This window comes from Actinia tenebrosa, unplaced genomic scaffold (genome assembly GCF_029948245.1).
Source record: "Actinia tenebrosa isolate PJP-AT-01 unplaced genomic scaffold, QUT_ActTen_1.0 PGA_scaffold2__45_contigs__length_23673736, whole genome shotgun sequence".
Taxonomy (NCBI): Eukaryota; Metazoa; Cnidaria; class Anthozoa; order Actiniaria; family Actiniidae; genus Actinia; species Actinia tenebrosa.
This window is the reverse complement of record NW_028292579.1, coordinates 14,521,062-14,540,685: the sequence shown is the minus strand read 5'-3', so window position 1 is coordinate 14,540,685 and position 19,624 is coordinate 14,521,062. Positions and strand designations below refer to the sequence as shown.

Sequence of the window (19,624 nt, the reverse complement as noted above, 5' to 3'; positions counted from 1 at the left end):
AACCAATAAGCGTGCATCGATGGATAAGATGGTATTCTGATTGCGATCTGTAGCGGTCAATTAATACACACTGTTAGGTTATTGTTATTTTTCTCGTTGTACCGTTCGTTGTAATCCCTTCGTTGTCTCTTGTGCATTTGTTATGTTAATTTTTGCTTAAAGTCAGCCTACGTTCGTAAATTTAGTCAGGCCCCGTCCACACTATGCCGGATAAATTTAAATCCGAATTTTTATTTATTCGATTAGGCCTACCGTCCACACTAGTCCGGGCGAATCCGAAACAGTTCTTCACAGAAAACGATTTTTTTTCGAATACGGTCTCCAGAGTTGAACAATGTGTGGACAGAAAACGTTTTTTTCGATTTCGGTGTGAAAGTTGCAGATTCAAATTTATCCGGCATAGTGTGGGCCTCAGTTTCAGTTCAAGTCATAGTCAGTTACAGTGCAAGTTATTTTTCGCCAACGTATGTAAGTATTTCTCTTAGTTTTCCAGTTCAAGTTTGTTCCTTCTTCTAATTGTATTTTATGTTTAATTTGTTCTTGTTGGATCGTTTCATTGTAAATAAACGTATTTTCTACTTTCACATCCCCATAATTCCTTGCGTCTTTGGGGGAGGGGGGGAAGGAATAACCAATCAAAAAAATGTCCCAAATTAAAAGGTTTCTTAATTGAATTTATACTATACCTGCTTTTATCTGTACAATACTGATCAGTTTATTTCAAGTTATTTTTGCGTGTACAGATTATGAAGAGTTTTGGTCTTACAGAAAATGTATTGACTTACGAAAAAATGTTTAAAATTTACCTTAAACGTCTTCAAGCTTCTATCTTTTTCTGTTTTTTACTTCTTCATTTCATCTTTGGATACCAAACAAGGTATTATTAACATTGTCTGATCAGCCTTCAGCAAAATAATTGGGTTTTTACCCTCTGGTTACCCCCCAAAGACGCAAAGGATTATGGGGATGTGAAAGTCGAGAATTTAACATTACTGGAGTGTCTGAGAACATTATCAATTGTATGTAAGAAATGGAATTATATTTGCGAAAATTTGATGCCATGGAGAAAGGTTTGTCTTGTTCAAGGTCGATTTTTAGCGCGCACAGTGAAGTCAGTGAGAGGATTAGCCAACATTCCATGGAAATAGTGGAATTGAATTTATGCAATACACTGCAAATGCAAATGCATATTAAGAATTTAGCTACGACATTGAACAAAAACTTTAAAGCTCCCCGACTATTAAAATTAGACTTGTCATTTACTAATATTGACAACATTGATTTTCTAAAGACCTCGCCGCAGTTAACATTTCTCACGCTATCAAACTCCACATATTTTATGCCTCAAGCCTTATCATCTTTAACCAGTTACTCTAAGACTTTGATATACTTAAGCATTTCATATTGTGACTTGTGCGATTAAAGTTTTGCTAAACTTCTTGTAAATTTCAGTATAAGCAATGGATCATAAGTAGCGTGCGTCCATCGAGTTATGGATGCACGCGGAAGGTTGCTAAGCACGAAGAAAAGCGTAAGAGTTGCCCTCTAGTGCAAATCTAGCTTTTTTGATCCATAACTCGATGGACGCGCAGCTACTTATGATTCATTGCTTTTATAATATAGTCAAGTCAACAAACAAGAAATAAATACAAAATATTGACTTTATTTGTTGATCATGCCCTAAATTCTCCTTACGCACCTTGCGTGAATTTAAAGCACAAAGGCGCCAAAACACAGAAAAACAGTTGAAAATGGCAGCTTTACACTGAAGACTGTTATGACTAAAATAATGGCAAAAAATTAGCTTGCAAGTGAACCAAAGCTGTCCGAAACACAGGGAGCCCGGCTTTAGAATTTGTACATGAATAAAAAAATCAGTAAGTGCTTTATTGGGTTTCCTGTGTCATTTGAGATTTGAAACAAGACGCTGATACGTTGAATTTCCGGTAATCGTACTAACCAGTAACTTGATAGCAGATTAACGTAACGTATCAGTGTAACGCACGTCCTAGTAAATGGTAAGAAGCAAAAAAAGCTGACGTGAGCGTGCAACCCATGGGCAAATAGTTCATGCTTTTCAACCAATCAGATCGCGCGGATTTACTTGACTATATTATAAAGTCTAGATAGTCTGGCAGAGCTTTATTGTTTTGGTATCGGACTCTCTAGACAGTGCTTAAGTCACATATTGGATGAACGTACACACAATAAATTAATGTCACTTGGTGCCCATTGTGAAAGAGGTCATAGAACTTGGGAATAATTAGACGTAATAGTTTACCGCTATCCAGATTTTGTTTGTATTTTAAAGGAGTTTAAAGAAAATCCCAGCATCGTTTCATACCTTTCGGGCTCTGATTCAGAGTGAAACTTAAAGCTATCGCTACATGAGTGAAAATTACAATTTGAAACCTGGTATCAAAAGGCAAATGGATAGATTGAGGCCCCGTCCACACGTTCCCGGAAATGTTTGTATCCGCAATTTTATTTTTTATTTTTTACAGCTTTATTTGGGAAAACTAATATTACAATGTATTAAATAGAAGAAAAAAAAGAGTTACCCAGAAAGGAAAGTCACGAACGGGACAAGAGAACCATGCAAGGTGACCACCTCATGAAATAATTGAAATAATTAAACATAAAAATATATGCAAAAAATATAACATTGTACTTAAAAATAAAAATAAGAATGGAAAAATAACTTCATTAAGATAAAACTAGTGTACTTTATGAGGTTAACCTCTATGACAGCGACATTCTCGAGAAGCAGACCAGGTACAAGACCTGTCAGTATCAAAAACAGAATCAAGTAAAGAAAAGTAACGTACTGAAATGTGGTTATCCATGATTACTACCCAGAGTTCCTTTCGGTCCAGTCGCGTCGGCTTTAGGTGGTCGACGACAACATTTTTTGAATTGACTGTATACTCGTGTGACGGAAGACCGCTGAGTATAGTAATGAGATATGTTGATGATAACTTTGAAGTGTCAGTGGAATTTCTTGGATTGTATAGTATGGATTCCACCAATGCGCAGAGCATAGTTGACACCATTAAAGATGCCCTACTTAGATTCCAGATCCCTCTTTCTAAGCTTCGAGGTCAATGCTATGATGGCTGCAGTACGATGGCTGGTGCCAAAAATGGGGTAGCTGCCAAAATTTCTGCTTTGGAACCGCGAGGTGTTTTTGTCCACTGTTTTGCTCATGCACTTAGTCTTAGCGTTAATGACACAATGAAACAATGCAAGATTTTGCAGGACTGTTTGCGTACTTGCTACGAGGTGGTAAAACAGTTTCGAATTCCATTCCTAATTACCGCTGTGTTCCTTCATTACAGACTCATTTGCACAGGGTTGGCCTCGTATCAGAGTATAAATATTCACAAATACCAACGGTAAAGTAAAGAATGCACAACTTCAACAGTACATTTTGAAACTCGTCGGACCTTGACTGGAACACGTGAATCTTCTGCACAAAATCGAGGCTAACCCTGTGCAAATGGGTCTGTAATCAAGAAACACAGCGGTAATTTGGAATTCGAAACGGGTCTATTGATCAAGTTTTTTCCGAAGCGCGAATCAATGCTAAATACTTTAAAGCAAGAGACAGAAAGTGATGCGCAAGGTGTCCGAACTCTATTCCCGACGAGATGGACAGTCCGCGCCGGATTTCTTGTAAGTATATTATTTAACTATGGCAATATCAATCTTTTGTGGGGAACCGCTTTGGCAGGAAAATGTGACACTGAAATCAAGGCTAGAATTCAAGGCGTTGAAAAGTCAGATGAGACCATTCAAATTTTTGTTTTGTTTGATTCTCGCTGAAATGATTTTGCAACACACTGACAAACTGAGTCAGACACTTCAGAATCCCAAGTTCACAAGTGTAGAGGGTCATAAAATAGCGATGCTTACCGGTCAAACACTCGAAAGCTTGCGCACTGATGATAACTATTTTGGAAAAAAGTGGAAGAACGACGGGATGAATTTGAAGTCGATGAACCAAAGTTGGCAAGAAAGAGAAAAACCTCGAAAATATTTGGACAAGGAGACGCACAAGCAGAGTTTCTATCTTCGCCCAAAGATGAATACCGTCGTGTATTCGCTAATTTGGAGCAGCTTCTCTGTAAAGCCTGTCAAGGACAGTGCTTCAAAGAAGAACTGAACGTTTGCACGTTTTTCATGATGATTTTGACAAGAAAGCCTTAGAAACTCAATTGTTAACTCTCCGGCAATTGTATTTCTCTGTTCGTGGCGACAACGAAAACCCTAACATAGAGAATGTCAAGACAACCCTTTTTATTTTATCTTCTGCTCAAAGAGGTATCCTAGATGAAGTTTGCAAGTTATTTCGCCTATTGAATGTTCTTCCTCCAATAAACGCAACATCTGAGCGATCTTTCAGTGCTCTGCGACGCATCAAGACATATCTCAGAAGTACAATGGCTCAATCAAGATTAAATCATTTGATGATACTACATTACCACCAGGATGTCACAGATAAGCTTGATTTAAAATCTATTGCAAATGAATACATCCTAAAGAACGAGTCAAGAAAAAGTACTTTCGCAACATTCAAAATCTAAGTACTAGATTAGTACTAGATTAGTACTAGTATTTGCGCTTGGTGAGGTTTGTAAATAGTAAAGTAAAATACAGGAAAACTATGAAAACGTGGTCACGTTTGCCGTTTGCGGGGAGAAAAAAAAATCAATCTAAAACTCTCTATTAAGTGTAGGAGGTTTTCCCTATACTTTTCCTTGCTCCTCTCCACCTACCCCCTACCCCCTTCCTTGAAAACCGAACCAATCAAAAGTTGGTGAGCTTTGGTGGCTACGGCCCTGATTATTAACTGGTCTGTTAATATTGATAATGGCCAACTCAATGAGTTATATTTATTGACTTAAAAAAAGCGTTTGATACGATTAAACACGAAATTCTTATTCGGAAATTATCGAACTATGGAGCTGAACGAAAATTCATTGCGTTGATTAAGTCATATTTAAATAATCGAAGTCAAAAATGTAGTGTAAATGGTAGTCTTTCAGATGCTGGTATCATAAGTTGTGGGGGTACCTCTGGGGAGCCTGCTAGGGTTTCTTCTTTTTCTCGTTTATATAAATGACTTACCCAACTGCCTTAGCACCACCACGAATGTTTGCTGATGATACCAGCATAAACCTCAATGCAAGCAACGTATCACACCTTGAATTCCTTATAAACACTGAGCTCAGCAACCTTGACCATTGGCCGGTAGCCAATAAGTTAAGCTTGAACATCGCCAAAACTGAGTTCATGACAATTGGTTCAAGGCAGAGACTTTTAACACAGGGGGTTAGGGCAATTTTTATTTTTTGCAGGAATTTTATTTTACTGTGCAGGAATTTTTTGGAGATAACTGGGATTTTTTTCTGGCACTTTTCTTATGCACGATTCTTTTTACTCTTTAAAGTTGTGCTTAAATGTATTTTTTGTTGTTTTTTTGCCAACCCCCCCCCCCCCCTCAAAAACCTGATGGTCCGTCCCTAATTCGGGGCTCAGTCAGGGATAGCTGTCAACAAAATAGAGCATGCATAGGCATTAATTTCCGTCGTGCTCACTACCTACGCCCTCTCTTAAGTTGACTGCCTACTTTTGGAAATTGATTTAAACTTTTTTTAAAACTTTGATCTTCCAAATTGAAATTTGATGCTGATTCCAAATCTGGAAAGAAAAATAGGGTGTCCCGAGCTCCTTTCTGAGATAATCAGCATTTAATGGAAGCCTACGTACGAGCTTTTGGAGTAAAAATTGCGCCACCGGAAGTGATTAGAAAAAAATTAAGATTCATAAGATAATATTTATTTGCAGACTCTATGATTGCACGAATGAAGGCTACTCAATCATTCTACAATAATACATGGATGGTTTCGACAAAAATACAAAAAAATACATTGATTTGTCATATTTTGTAGTTTCGGTGCTCTTAAAAAATCTCATAAAGTCGAAGAATCCCTTCAGAAATCTATTTTTTCATGTGTTACTGGTTTAAACTTTTTCTAAAATGTTGACATAACCTAGATTTTTAGGAGTTTTTTCGAATGACTTATTAAATTTGAGGGTTTTGCTGTTGAAGCTCAAAACGCGTATGGTTCTTCAATAAAATCTTGTAGATTTTTCAGCGGTTTTTGAGCGCGCGCTCATCGTGGGCCCAATTTGAACGTTCAAAAGTAGGCAGCCACCTTAATCACTTGGAAACAAAGTGACATTGATCGACAGTTGGCATATGCTAATTGAAAGGTTTTTAGGTAAGCTCCTGAAGACCCCTAGGTTTTATTGCACACTTTGTCTATTGTGGGGGAGGAATCAGGACTAGAAAATTAAAGGTGTTTTATGACCGGGGTTATCACAGGTAACCCAGTTATTATCGCGAAAAAATATTCTAACCAATCAGAGATCTTTAAAATTTTGGGTTTCCCAGAGTCTCTGTCATTTCGTCAAATAAAATATTTGCTGTATTTGCCGATGAATCAGAAAAGTTCAGAAATAGACAAGATTCCCGAGAGGCAGCTTTTGGTGTAATTTTATGAAGAATTTTGGAATTTTAAACTGTAGGGTTCATCCATTCTGTGGGACCGGGTCATATTTATGGGAAATCTCACCAACATGGAAAATTATCCTGCGTTACAGAAAAATGTATCCCGGAACTACATTCCTCAAATGGGATTTCTCTCCCTATGTCAAAATCTCCTCCTATTGGATAAAGCTTTTCAGTTTGCATCGTTATGAATCTTCCCATTTCAGACCACGTGCTATTGTTACGAGGATAAGATGCTTTGTTTCTTCTACAGTAAAATTTATTGGTTGACAAGGGAATTTCATGAGAAACGATACTCTTGGGAATAACACGTGATCTGAATTGGGAAAATATTACGCCCAACATGAAAAACTGTATCGTATCAGGGGCAGATCCAGGGATGGTAAAAGGGGTGACTAGTCACCCCTCTTTTGCTCAACTTTCCCAGAATATTGTTAGTAATAGTCACCCCCTTTTCCTCCAATTCCTGGTAAAACCTTTGTAATAGTCACTCCCCTTCTATAATTCCTGGATCCGTCCCCTGCGTATTTATTATATTCCTTGTTCACACCCTATAGTGTTTTAGCCTTTGGTATCCTTGGTTTATTCTTTGAAGTCATATAACAGGAAAATATCGTACACTCTATACTTAATTCACGATACTTTCGTGTATAAGCTTCAGTTATTATTATGCTTAATCCTTGTTTTTTTCTCATATTTCTTCAAATATTATACTCAGGAATCTTCATTAGCCAATTGTAGCTTAGCAGACAACCATAGCTCATACAATCAGAGGAAGATGATTTGCTCAGTAATATGAATAGTCTCAGTACCATTCTACTGAGAGTAAATATTCCAACAAATGAACATCATTTCTTTGTAAGTAGCTTATGCCATATGCTGGTTTTTTTTTCTTCCTTGATTTTGATACTCTGCAAGACAAAGACAGTTTGTTAGGATATTCTTTTCAGAGATATAAAAGTAATGTATTTTTTACCACAAACTAAGCACTAGAAGTGTGGCAATCACACTTATAACTAGAGTGCAAACAATTAATCTGTGAAACGCTAAATACTAAATAGTACAAAATAGTGCTAGATAAACAATAGAAAACAATGGCATTTGCATGAAATTGTGCTATTTAGTAATACTAAAATTTCACGGTTATATTGTTTGCACTCTACTACTACTGCTAAGAGTAAATGGTTTGCTGCTGCTTTTACTTATTATTATCATGATAATATTTGATTGTTTCATCTTTAAGTCATAATGGTTTATATAACTTTAAATGATAGTTGATGAAGCAGGGGCGGTGGAACTGTGGGACCCGGGTGGGGGGGGGGGGGGTATGTGCCCCCCACCAAATTTTTTTGGGGGGCCTGGACCCCCAAAAATATTGCTTCTTAGTCATTGTTTTACAGCGCATGCGTCTGCAATCAAACAAAGCATTGTCATTATCACATAGCATTGAATATAATCTTCAGTGCCCCCCCAAAGATTTTTAGCTTCCGCCGCCCGTGGAAAGTCACATCATATTGGGCAATAGGGTGCATTTGTACAAGTTATAAAACTAAACACTGACTAATATGAGACACCACATTTTACAATAACATAGTGTAAACCATGAATATGTTCACAATGCTTTTAAAATACTTTTTGCTTGAACAGTTAAAATTTGTATATTCAAAGAAGACTGATATGACATCACAGTCATTAACATATTTGAAGTATGTCACTCCTGAAAGGGTGAAATATCAAAATAAGTGGTGACAATGTCATATGACACACAGTTCAACATTGCACTCAACATTGCAAGCAACAAATTTGAATCAGGGTGACACACATTGCAACAAAATCATGCAACATTGCTTGTGTCAGCTTGCTATGTTAAGATATTTGGTCAGCAGTTATAAATTTGGTGCAAGCTGATTGGCTGGAAATTTCAAAATGTTGTAGGTAATGTTGCTGCTATGTACACATGATGAAATTTGTTGCGCCAATGTTGCAAGAGTAGAGCGGGATTCAACTACAGATTTGTTGCATGCAACAAGTTTGGGGTAGACACGCAATGTTGCACTGTGTGTCAGCACCTTTAGTATAGATAATCACATGGTTTCGAGTTCAATTTGGGATTAATTTGCACGAGTGTGTTTTCAAAGAGTTGAAATTGCACGAGACCCTAGCTGGAGTGCAATTTAGCTCTAAAAACACACGAGTGCGTTTATCCCAAACTGAACGAGAAACCATATGAATACTTAGTAATAATGCACATGAAACTCATTATAAAAAGAAGAGACGAAACGTAAAATATCCAACACATAATATTATTATTTTTATGAAATTCGATGACAACCAAATATATTTAAAGCGTTTTTGGTTTCAAATATATGTAACTCAAAAAGTTTTTTTACCAAAATGTGGTTATAGGTCTATTGTGAAAATTTGTTTAGTGTAAAGCAAATCTGAATCGCTATAAATGAATACATTTGGATTGGCTGACTTTACAGACTTCGAGCTACTGGAGTTCCCGTGGAGTTCTATTGAAAAAAATTATACTTGACAGTTCAGTTAAACGTGTTCAGGAAAATTTGCGGCTCAGTAGTGGGATCTCGTAGACCAAAATATTGTGTAATACTATAAGTACTTACCACATCGTGTTATAGTCTTGCTCATAGTCTTTTTTTGTTTCTGATTTTGTTCTTGTTTTACTTCGGCATTGAATAGTTCGAGTATTTTGCTAGATCAGCTAAATCATTTTCCTAAATTCATGTCATAGTTTCTTTTCTTTTCACTTTTTCTTTTTCAACTGTTTTTTTTAGTTCTTTGATAGTAAAATCTGTAAAACTTTTCCTTACTAATCGAAATATAAAATGGCTGCCAACTTTCCACCTCGATTTGCTTTAAATTTTCCTCAAATTTTTCGTCACAATTATCTGTCATCTAATTGGCTGAAATCCTTTTCTATTGTCTATTATCCAATCAAAATCGAGAATTGTTTGTTATTGCCCCCTGTATCATCATGACATTACAGTTTGTTTACATCGGCTAAAACATTAGAAATTTAGGCTAAATTTTATCTTAATTCTCTTCTTTTGAGATATTTAGCTTAATATTTAGTTGTTCTTGCCTTCACCAACTAAAAAAAATTTTTTTCATGGTGATTTAGGATATGTTGTTGTCATTCCATCCCCCTCAAGTGACCATGATCCCTAGTGTTAAGAAAATAGCTTGTTTTGATGTGACGTCATCATGAAATAAGGCAATTTACACTGTATTACACTTTTCAGCACTGTATTACAATTTTGTCTTGGCTTTCTTTGTAATTTAGTCTTTTACTGCTAGAAGGTGTAAAATAAACACTATATAACACATATTAATATCCTTTTCAGTCCACCCTCTCCAAATTAATGAGCCCACCTCCTGTATCTTACATTTATATCATTGATCACTGAGATACGAAAGAGATTATTTTGTTTATGTCTGAGAAATGACTTTTCAGGAGAAGCTGATCATAAGATTTTATACATGTGGCAAGGTTGACCATGTAAAATGGCATAAATGGTCCCTACTATCTCACCCTGCAACAAAGGGATGTAAACGAACCAGTAATGACATGAAGAAACCCTAGCAGCTACCACCCTCACTGTCTGGCCTTTACTAATAATTTCTTAAAAAAAGGTTGATTGCGGTATTTGTATTAGGATTTTATTTGGTTGGAAATTAGTGCAACGTACTGTACCTTGAACAAGGGTGGATCCAGCCAAAATTTTAGGGGGGGCTAATTGAGTTTGGTGGGGGGGGGGGGGGGGGGGAATTGAGTTTCTTCCGTCAACACAATGGAAAATAATATAAAAAAGCATCGTTTTTTTCTGCTGAGGGGGGGGGGGGGGGGGCTTCTGCCCCCTTTGTCCCCCCTGGATCTGCCCTTGTTGAAGAGGACCCTGTGGTCCTTTTGTGCACTAGCCTGTGGACCAAAAATCTCAAATAATAAACAATGAACTTAGATACGCAGTCCACCTAAGAGAACTTGGATTTTGGAGCCTGGTTGAATGTTTAATAGAAGTTCTTAAAATACTTTTGCTTATTATGGGTGTGAGATTAGTTGCCGTAATCTGATCTGGCCTTTGAATTGAAATTAATAACCATTAGTGACCCACTCTTTAGTAAGCAGTCACAAGAAAACAAGGACTGCAACAAAGAAAGTTTATTGTATGATCATCACTTCCAGTTGGGTAGTATCAGCTGTTAGTATTGATTCATAACTTGAATTATTCCAAACTTAATATTGCTTCTTCTCATCTTTCTCGCAATATATTCAGATAGCAAAACAAAAATATGATTTAATACTGATGGTAGATAATTTTTAATTATGCCTGGCAGAGCTTGTGTAAAGCCTTTGCCATCTTTAATTACAGCAAAGGAAAAGATTGTTGTAGTGTCTACACTGGGTAGCTTAGAACATGCAGTTTCAGTGGAACAAAGAATTATGATGTTTTTCATGTATTTTTTAATCAGTATTTCTTTATAGATTGAGTGAAAAGCAAATGCTTTGCCAGTTCTGTCCTTGCCGGTTAAGGAGAATAAATTGCCAGCTATATCATTGTTCCTTTTTGTTGATCTCTTGTGGGAGTTTTGGAACCATTTAATTTAGTTACATGCAGCTTCAAAACTAGTGTAATGAATCTCTAAAGTTCATCTTTGTTTCTGAACTTACATGGTATTTTTTTTATAGTTATAGAGTGATTTTCATAAACCTGTGAAATACATTTTAGCATATTTAGTACTATTACACTCTAATTCATTTGTTTTCTATTGTTTGAATCTAGCTATTACCATCTAATAGGTAACTTTTGATTCATGGGTTAATGAAAACCACTCTATTTTGTACTTTACATTTGTTCTCTCCTACCTATCATACTGCCAATAAGCAATGTAGACAGCAATGGACAACAATAGAATCCCTTCCCTCTAGGGAATTAAATTCTTTCTCATGTAAAACAACAGTATTGTTCCTGCCATCTAACATGGCCGCCATCATGTGATGGTGCAAAACCTTTAAAACATTCAAAGCATGCTGAACATAATGTAGAACATAATCAATCACAATGTGAAAAAAACTACTAAAGCAATGTTAGTCTTCCCACAGCTGTTCTTAGTGTCATAATTATGCAATGGTCCCTCCTCACTACAACTGCTTGCATTGGAATAACAATTCTTCCCCTTTGTTCCAGCTATTAACCAATCAGGGTGAGAGTTGTAAGGTTTGAAATGTGATGATACATGTATGTTGACCTCTGTGATATCAACGAATATTCTGAGTGGTAATGATCTTGAGATTTGACGAGATTTGCTCAATTTGATATTTTGCAATGCTCACTTTAAGCAAGATACCATGATCTTTTTCTTTCTGCCTTCTGGTGAAAATAGAGAAGAGATCTTACTCTTTAATCAACAACAATGATTCAGCGTCTATAATAAATTTGTTACAATGTTGATCATCACAGTAAATAAGCGATCTAAGCGAACGCTGTAAAGAATGTCCTGGAAAAATGATTTCAGGCTTTAACGGGAATCGAACCCATGACCTCCGTGATGCCGGTGCGATGCTCTACCAAATGAGCTATGAATCCAATCCTGTTGGTGAGGTTAATTTTTGTTGGGTTCATCAAGCCACTATAGGTAATAAGTGTGAATTGAATGGATAGAACTGTGGTGTAATAATGTTAGAATGTTGATCATCACAGTGAATAAGCGAAGCATGAAATAATTTTTTCTGGTTTTTCTTTACAGCGTTCGCTTAGATGTAATATTTCAAAGCCGACAACGTGGACTGAACCGGATTTCAAGTGAAAGCAATTAGTTACAGTCCGAGGTGCAGCAGAGGACTGGAACTAATTGCGCGGACTTGAAATCCCGTCCAGTCCGATATTGGAGGCTTTGAAATGACTTCTCATCTCATTAATTATTTGACTTGGAGTAACTGGAACAAAATTAATTCAGTCCTAGGACTGAATTAATTTTGTTCCAGTTACTAGGACTGAATTAATTTTGTTCCAGTTACTCCAGACTGAATGCATTCCTTTCACAGCACTTTACCAGGTTTCAAGTAACATTATGTGACCCAAAAATAGCCCATTGATTGGCTGGTTTACTCATGAATTATTAATGAGTATGAGAACGCTTATTCACTGTGATGATCAACATTCTAACATTATTACACCACAGTTCTATCCATTCAATTCACACATATAATAAATTTGTCCACCATACAGGCTGAGGTTGAAATGAGGTGAGTTGAGCTCTAATAATTGGCTTAAAAGATTACTGTGAACAGTTCTAGAAATATACACCCTGAAAGTTGATTGGTTGGAATTATGGAAAGTAAACATTCCAATGCAAGCAGCCATGAGCAGGAGGGAAGCATTGCACAATTACACTAAAAGTGGCCGGGGAGAGGTTAGGGCAATGTCAACCTTGGGTTGCATGTCTTCAAAATCTGTTTATTCAAGATGGCAGTAGTATATTCCCTACTGTTGTAGGGTCATTGCATAATCTCAATTCCTCTGGGTTTGTCCCCCTCCCCCCTGGGCATTACATAGATATGTGGGGCTTTATAAAACAGAAGCACACGTAAGCTCGCTTGCCTCTCAGAATTGTGACCCAGGTTCTTGGTAAAGTGAGTAGTGCTGTTTGCTGGTTCTCTCCTTTGTTTCAAGGTTTTTTCCCTAGCTGAATGTTCTCTGGGTTTCCTCCCTCCAACTTTCAAATCCTAATCGGTTGCCATGTATTGGGTTCTAGACTTGTAAATTTTTTTGTCCACCTCACAGTGGTAAAGTTGAATAAATAAATAAAAAGTGTACTGATAAGGATGACTTTATCAAAGATAAAAGTGCATAAGAGTTTATATGGACAATAATCTCACATAGGCTTACCCTTGAAATTTGTCACACTGTCCTCAACTTTAATACGTGGGCCTTTTTAGGCTATGTCTTGAACAAACCTTGCTTTAAAGGTCCTTGCTTGTGGCTAGCCATTACATGTTTGCAAGATGTTGCCCCTTAATTATATGGTAAAAAGTTTATAATGAACTATGCCTCAGTTTTTGAAACTGATTACAAGTACCCCAAGCTCAATTTTAGTGTTGTTCGAATTACAGTAAATGTATGGAGTTTGTTAAAGATAAATTGATATAAGCTAAGAAATATACACCTACATGCAAGAATGTTGTCATACAATTTTAGAACATTAGTAATTTAGTGAGAAAGGAATAAATTAAAAGACAAAAGAAAAAGTTCAGCTTCAGTGATCTTCATTTGTTTTTTAATATAATTTCTATCCCACTAAATCACTAATGTTCTATTTTCGTATGACAACATACTTGCAAGTAGGCGTATGCATAAATATTTTTTTAAAACTTACTATTTCGTATTGATCCTCGTGGGTCTAGGATGAGTTTGAGGCCAATCTGTCCAGTATTTCACGGCTTACAGTAAATTTTGTTTTTCCCTTCTTAAAATTAGGAAAGGTAGGAGACTTCAGTCACAGTATTTCGTACAAAATCAACTGGACATCTTCAAAATTCTTCAAAATTCAAACTTTGGCTAAAATCCCTCCAGAATCAATTTTCTTGATAAACAATCTAAGGTCCAAAGAAATCCTCTGTCCTTCAAACCAGAATGTCTGCACCAAATTATCCGATTTGCCTCTTGGCCTACAGCTTGATCAAAAGTTATACCAGGAATGCAAACAGTCCTCAAAATGGGAGCTCGTCCGGAGGTTTCTTCCTGTTTCTTCAAAATAAGAAGAGTCTTTATCAAATGGCGTTTGGAGTGGCTTGAAGCTAGCATGATCGAAGCTTTAAGTTTGCCTTAAGATTAGCTTCTCTTTGTATAGTTGGAACTAATTTTCACCAGACTGTCCAGCATGACTTTTCAGCTTCAATGGTCTAGCAAAAAAGATTAAATAGTGGCATCAATGGACGTATAACTGTGAATTATTTTGGCCTACAGCAAATAAAGGCATATGGTCCGATGTGTACGTAGACCACAGGTTACATAAGCATAGGTAATCCTATGGATCGTTCCCTTGAAATAAATTTTGCCAATAACTTTTACCTGAAACTTTGCATTGACATTAAACATGTTATGGATATTCAAAAACTGGAATAAAAAGATGGGGGTCACCATTCTTTTTTTTTTTTTGCTAGATGCTCTCCAAATATGATAATTTATTGGTTTTATAGTGAAAACTTTATTCAAAGTTAAAAGTACTTTCATATAACAGAACGTACTGATAATCTATACTACTAAATACATCAAAGTATTGGATGACTATGATTCTTGAACTATTGGTGAAAATGCAGGTAGGTGCACCTCTACCTCTACAAAGATAGAAAAAATTGCACATGTCAACTATTCCCATCAAAATATTTCAAAATCTATCCAATAAACTTTCCTTCATATTTTGAAATATAATGATGAGCATTGCATTTATCAAACATCTTAAAAATGGGGGTCACCTTTCTCGTTGTTGATTTATCTTGAAAAAATGTCTCAAGATAGTTGAAAACTGACACTTTTACGAGTGTAGACTGGGGCGAGTCAGATAAGAATCGCAATCTCTCTACTCAAAAAAAGAGAAAAAAGTGAAAATTGGTTTTGAACATGTTTCTTACTTAGTTTCCTTAAGAAAAATGTCTAACCTTGGTTAGTTCTATGATTTTAGTTACATGCACAGAAAAATGTGCATTGCAAAACAAGGGAATTGCCTTAATTTCATGAGTGTTTTCAAAACTTCGAAAACACAAGTGAGATTAATCTTTAATTTTACGATGAACCATATTTATCATATATAGGGCAAAATTCAACGAAAAAATCCATTGATCCTGAACTATGAAACAATATTGGTAGTTCAGTTGCCTAGCAATGCTTGCAAACTGAAAATTTATCTTTTTTGCAAGCCAAAATGGCTTCATGTTTTGGCAGATGAAGAAATCACAAGAAAACTCAAGTCACAAAGCATGACAACACGTGGACTGACAAAACATGGAAAATTATAGATTTAAATACCATTGAGGAAACAAGAGTCAGACTAGTAAAATCGATTTAAATGGGAAATACTGTAATATTTACTCTTACAAATATTTCCTCATAACCAAAGCCGGCGATGTGTAGCCTGGCTCCCCTCCCAGAATATAGAAACATTCCCTTGAATGAGGCCTTTGAACAACAGTGGAATGCATTGACAGGACATTATGTTCAGTGTCAGGAATACTAACAAGTTCACCTGGAGGCCAGGAAATTTCTTCATTTGGGTAAGTTATTGTTTTATTCCCAACATGTGATACATACACTGATTCTTGTCATGGTTCTAACAGTTTTTCATTGATTCCTCAATTATATTTAAAATCTATAATTTTCCAGGATTTGTCAGCGGTGTGTCTAAAATGTGGGTAATGGGTAGCGTTTAACAGATAAAATATATGAATTATAAACCAATAATTATCCATATGATTATAAATAAATAACCATGAAACAATAACAACAATATTTAAGCAATAGAAAACTTTTTCCGTGTTTATACAAATTCTCCATACATCACCAACTTCAATCGTTAGCCAATCAAATTTCGTGTAATAAACGCCAAGGAGGCAAATGTGAAGCGAGAAAGAATCGCTATAGTTATTTTAAACATTTATCATTCTAAAACTTTAAAACAAATACAAAGAAATGTTCAAAGATTGAATAGAAATCTTAATAAAAGATTTCAGAATTGATAATCTTTACGAAAGTGATCAAAAGTAGATAACTGAGTGTCACTGTGACTGGAATTCTCGGTTGAAAGAAACGTGGTTTTGCTCAATTTGACAGCCAGAAAACATGGCAGCGAAGTTGAATGTTTCGTCCTGCTTCGAGAAGATATTTTGTGGAGCTGAAGAGCTATCGCTGGAAAAAGTTTGAAGCTGCTGACTGTTTCCTTGAAATAGTCGTATTCCTTATCGGGCGCGGTGCATTTAAATCATGAGGAAGCACGTCGCTGGAACAACCGAAGCTGTCCTGACGAAGGACGTACGTGTGTTGTAGCTCCTGAGGTCATTCTCTTTGCAGTGACCAACGAGAGATTGTCATGATATTACGATCAGAAAGACCTGCATGAGACCATAGGGTTATGCCTGTGGCCCTGACACAAGTCAAAATTTGGAACTTCGTCTTCAAAATACATTTTTGGGGGCGTTTTTTTCCTCGAAACAAACTGTAAATTTTTGAACTTGTACCGGGAAAACACAAAAGTTGTGACGTCACAACTGTGTTTACATACCCTCATGCAAACATGGCTATCAACCAATCACAGTGTGCGTACTATTTAATTTATTTTATAAAAAACAATAATAATAATAATAAAAACAAGAAAACATCATAATGTCTATTTGTTTTGTGTGTCTTTTTACCGGGAATGCATCACAGCTACACTCCAGGCTAGCCTCCATATGTCCGATTTAGGATGATTTAATAATAATGATTAACCAGAGTCGATGGTTTATGACCGTGTTTCCACTAGGAAAATTTAAGAACATAGATTCATTGGGTATTAAAAACCTGACGACACTATGTTTGCACAATTTTAGCGTTTGTACAATACTCTACACATAAAATATATGAAATTTAGCGGTGAAAAAAAAGACCTATTTTCTTTGAATTGTAATTCTGTGAAGTCCTGTATCATTTATCCAGTATCATTTATTCTTAACATTTTCTACCCTTTACCCTTTACCCATTACCCTTTACCTGCTACCCTTTACCCTTTACCCGTTACCCGCTTTCTAGACACAACGTTTTGTCAGCCCATGTTTTGTCAGCCCATGTTTTGTCAGCCCATGTTTTGTCAGTCCTTGTCTTGTCAGTCCATGTTTTGTCAGTGCAGATTTTGCCAGTCCAGTCCAGTCAATGTTTTACAAAATGCCCGAAAAAAACTTGAAATATTTTTGCCCAAGAGAGCACATGTAAATATGAAGAAATACGTTTGAATTCTGAATAAAATTCTTTTGAATCATAACTACATTGGATTTGATAGTTTAGGATCAATGACAGCGTAGTACCATTATATTGGTTTCAAGACCGATTTTTTTCGTTGAATTTTGCCTCATATATGATAAACGGGTAGTCGTATGGTTCCTCGTAAAACTAATGATTAATTTCACTTGTGTTTTCAAAAAACCAATCCTTAATTTTCTTCGGCCCCATACGATTACCTATACTTACTCGAGGGCCATAACATTATTTTCCTTACCTCGATTTTTGAATTTTTCATGTTAGCCCCGAAGTTCTCCTTGATATGTGCACCGAGGTCTCTTCCAAATGTAGTGTTATCCACAGGCCATTGCTCACAAACTTGACGAAATCGTTGATAAAGTTTAGGAGCCAGAGATACCCTTCTGGAAGCCATGTTTACTATGCTAGTAGTACAAATTTCGCCTAACCCAGGGAGGGTTGTGTAAAATTATGCTAATTATACAAGCCTTCAAATCATTAAAGAAAATACGGGTGATTAAAGTAAAATTGGAATACCATTGAGCATTGAAACTAGAAAAAAGAGTGAAGAAAACAAAGAGAAAAAAATGCTTACCCAGAGAGAGCCTCCACAGGCAAGACCCAGCTCCCTCCCTCCCCCCCCAACTGCGTTTGCACATTGCGTTGAGGTTCCTGTGCACGCATGTGCAGTGTTCAGTGTCACGTGTTAACATCGTGCTGTTGGCCGGCCATGTTTGCAGTCAAGAATCAAGTGTGTCGAGACAACTTCAAGGTAAAATATTACTTTAGATTAAATTTTATGACATCAAAGCTAAAAAGAAAAGTTTTGAATTCTATGATTCAGTTTTATCCTTGTTTTAGTTATATCTTACGAAAACGGTGACCTTTTTTCCTGCTCGTGCTGCATCGTGGCAGCAGAGGAGTCGATAACTTGATACGAAAGCGTTGGCCATAGTAAATGTAGATAAACTGCTGTGTCGCTCACACAATATACATTTTCCTATAACTGTAGTTTGCTATTCTGCTATGCGTTCTTTTCTGCTTTCTTTCTTTTATGTTATCCCTGTTTTCTGCTATCGTTCTTTTCTACTACCGGCTATTCTTATACAATACAAAATGGCGCCAAGGAAACCGCGCGAATATTTTTCAACAAGAGAAGATAAACTTCAAGCCAAAGTGTAATTCTCTTATTATTATATAGACACATTCACAAACCAAGCAAATTGATAAAAAAGCAATTTTTATTTGGGAAAATTTCACTAAATTGCGAAGAAGCTTTGTCATTGTGCCTTCACACACACTCACAATTGTTAAGGTGATTGCCTACTTTTGGAAATTGATTTAAGCTTTTCTTAAAACTTCGATTTTCCGAATTGAAATTTGATGCTGATTCCAAATCTGGAAAGAAAAATAGGGTGTCCCGAGCTCGTTTTCGAGATAATCAGCATTTAATGGAAGCCTACGCACGAGCTTTTGGAGTAAAAATTGCGCCACTGGAAGTGATTAGAAAAAAAATTAAGATTCATAAGATAATAGTTATTTGCAGACTCTATGATTGCACGAATGAAGGCTACTCAATCCTTCTACAATAATACATGGATATTTTCGACAAAAAGACAGAGAGATACATTGATTTGTCATATTTTGTAGTTTCGGTGCTCTTAAAAAATCTCATAAAGTCGAATAAAAATCCCTACAAAAATCTATTTTTTCACGTGTTCCTGATTTAAACTTTTCCTAAAATCTTGACATAACCTTGATTTTTAGGAGTTTTTTCGAATGAGCTATCAAAAAATATAGAGTCCCGTGCAAAATTTGAGGGTTTTGCCCTGTTGAAGCTCAAAACGCGTATGGTTCTTCAATAAAATCTTGTAGATTTTTCAGCGGTTTTTGAGCGCGCAAAAGAGAAGTAAAACAATGGTAAACTTCTCCAACTCAAACTATGCCTAATTTTCCTGATAAGAGAAAATATCTTTGCTTTGAAATCCAAAAGTTATCCTTGAATTTTATTTATAGTCTTATAATTTCTCATTTTATTGAT

The 19,624-nt window shown here is 36.2% G+C and overlaps 1 protein-coding gene and 1 pseudogene across 1 annotated transcript; one reads left to right on the top strand and one right to left on the bottom strand.

Moving 5' to 3' along the window:
* The first annotated feature begins 3,694 nt into the window (after positions 1–3,694).
* Positions 3,695–4,586, top strand: LOC148909343 (uncharacterized; annotated as a pseudogene).
* A 1,394-nt stretch (positions 4,587–5,980) lies between these two features.
* LOC116287064 (ubiquinol-cytochrome c reductase complex assembly factor 2-like) lies at positions 5,981–17,998 on the bottom strand. Its single transcript, XM_089034433.1, is given in 4 exon segments — positions 5,981–7,488; positions 13,976–14,481; positions 14,484–14,501; positions 17,843–17,998. Coding segments are annotated over 3 exon segments (225 nt in total). The 3' UTR covers positions 5,981–7,488; positions 13,976–14,430.
* Positions 17,999–19,624: the final 1,626 nt, after the last annotated feature.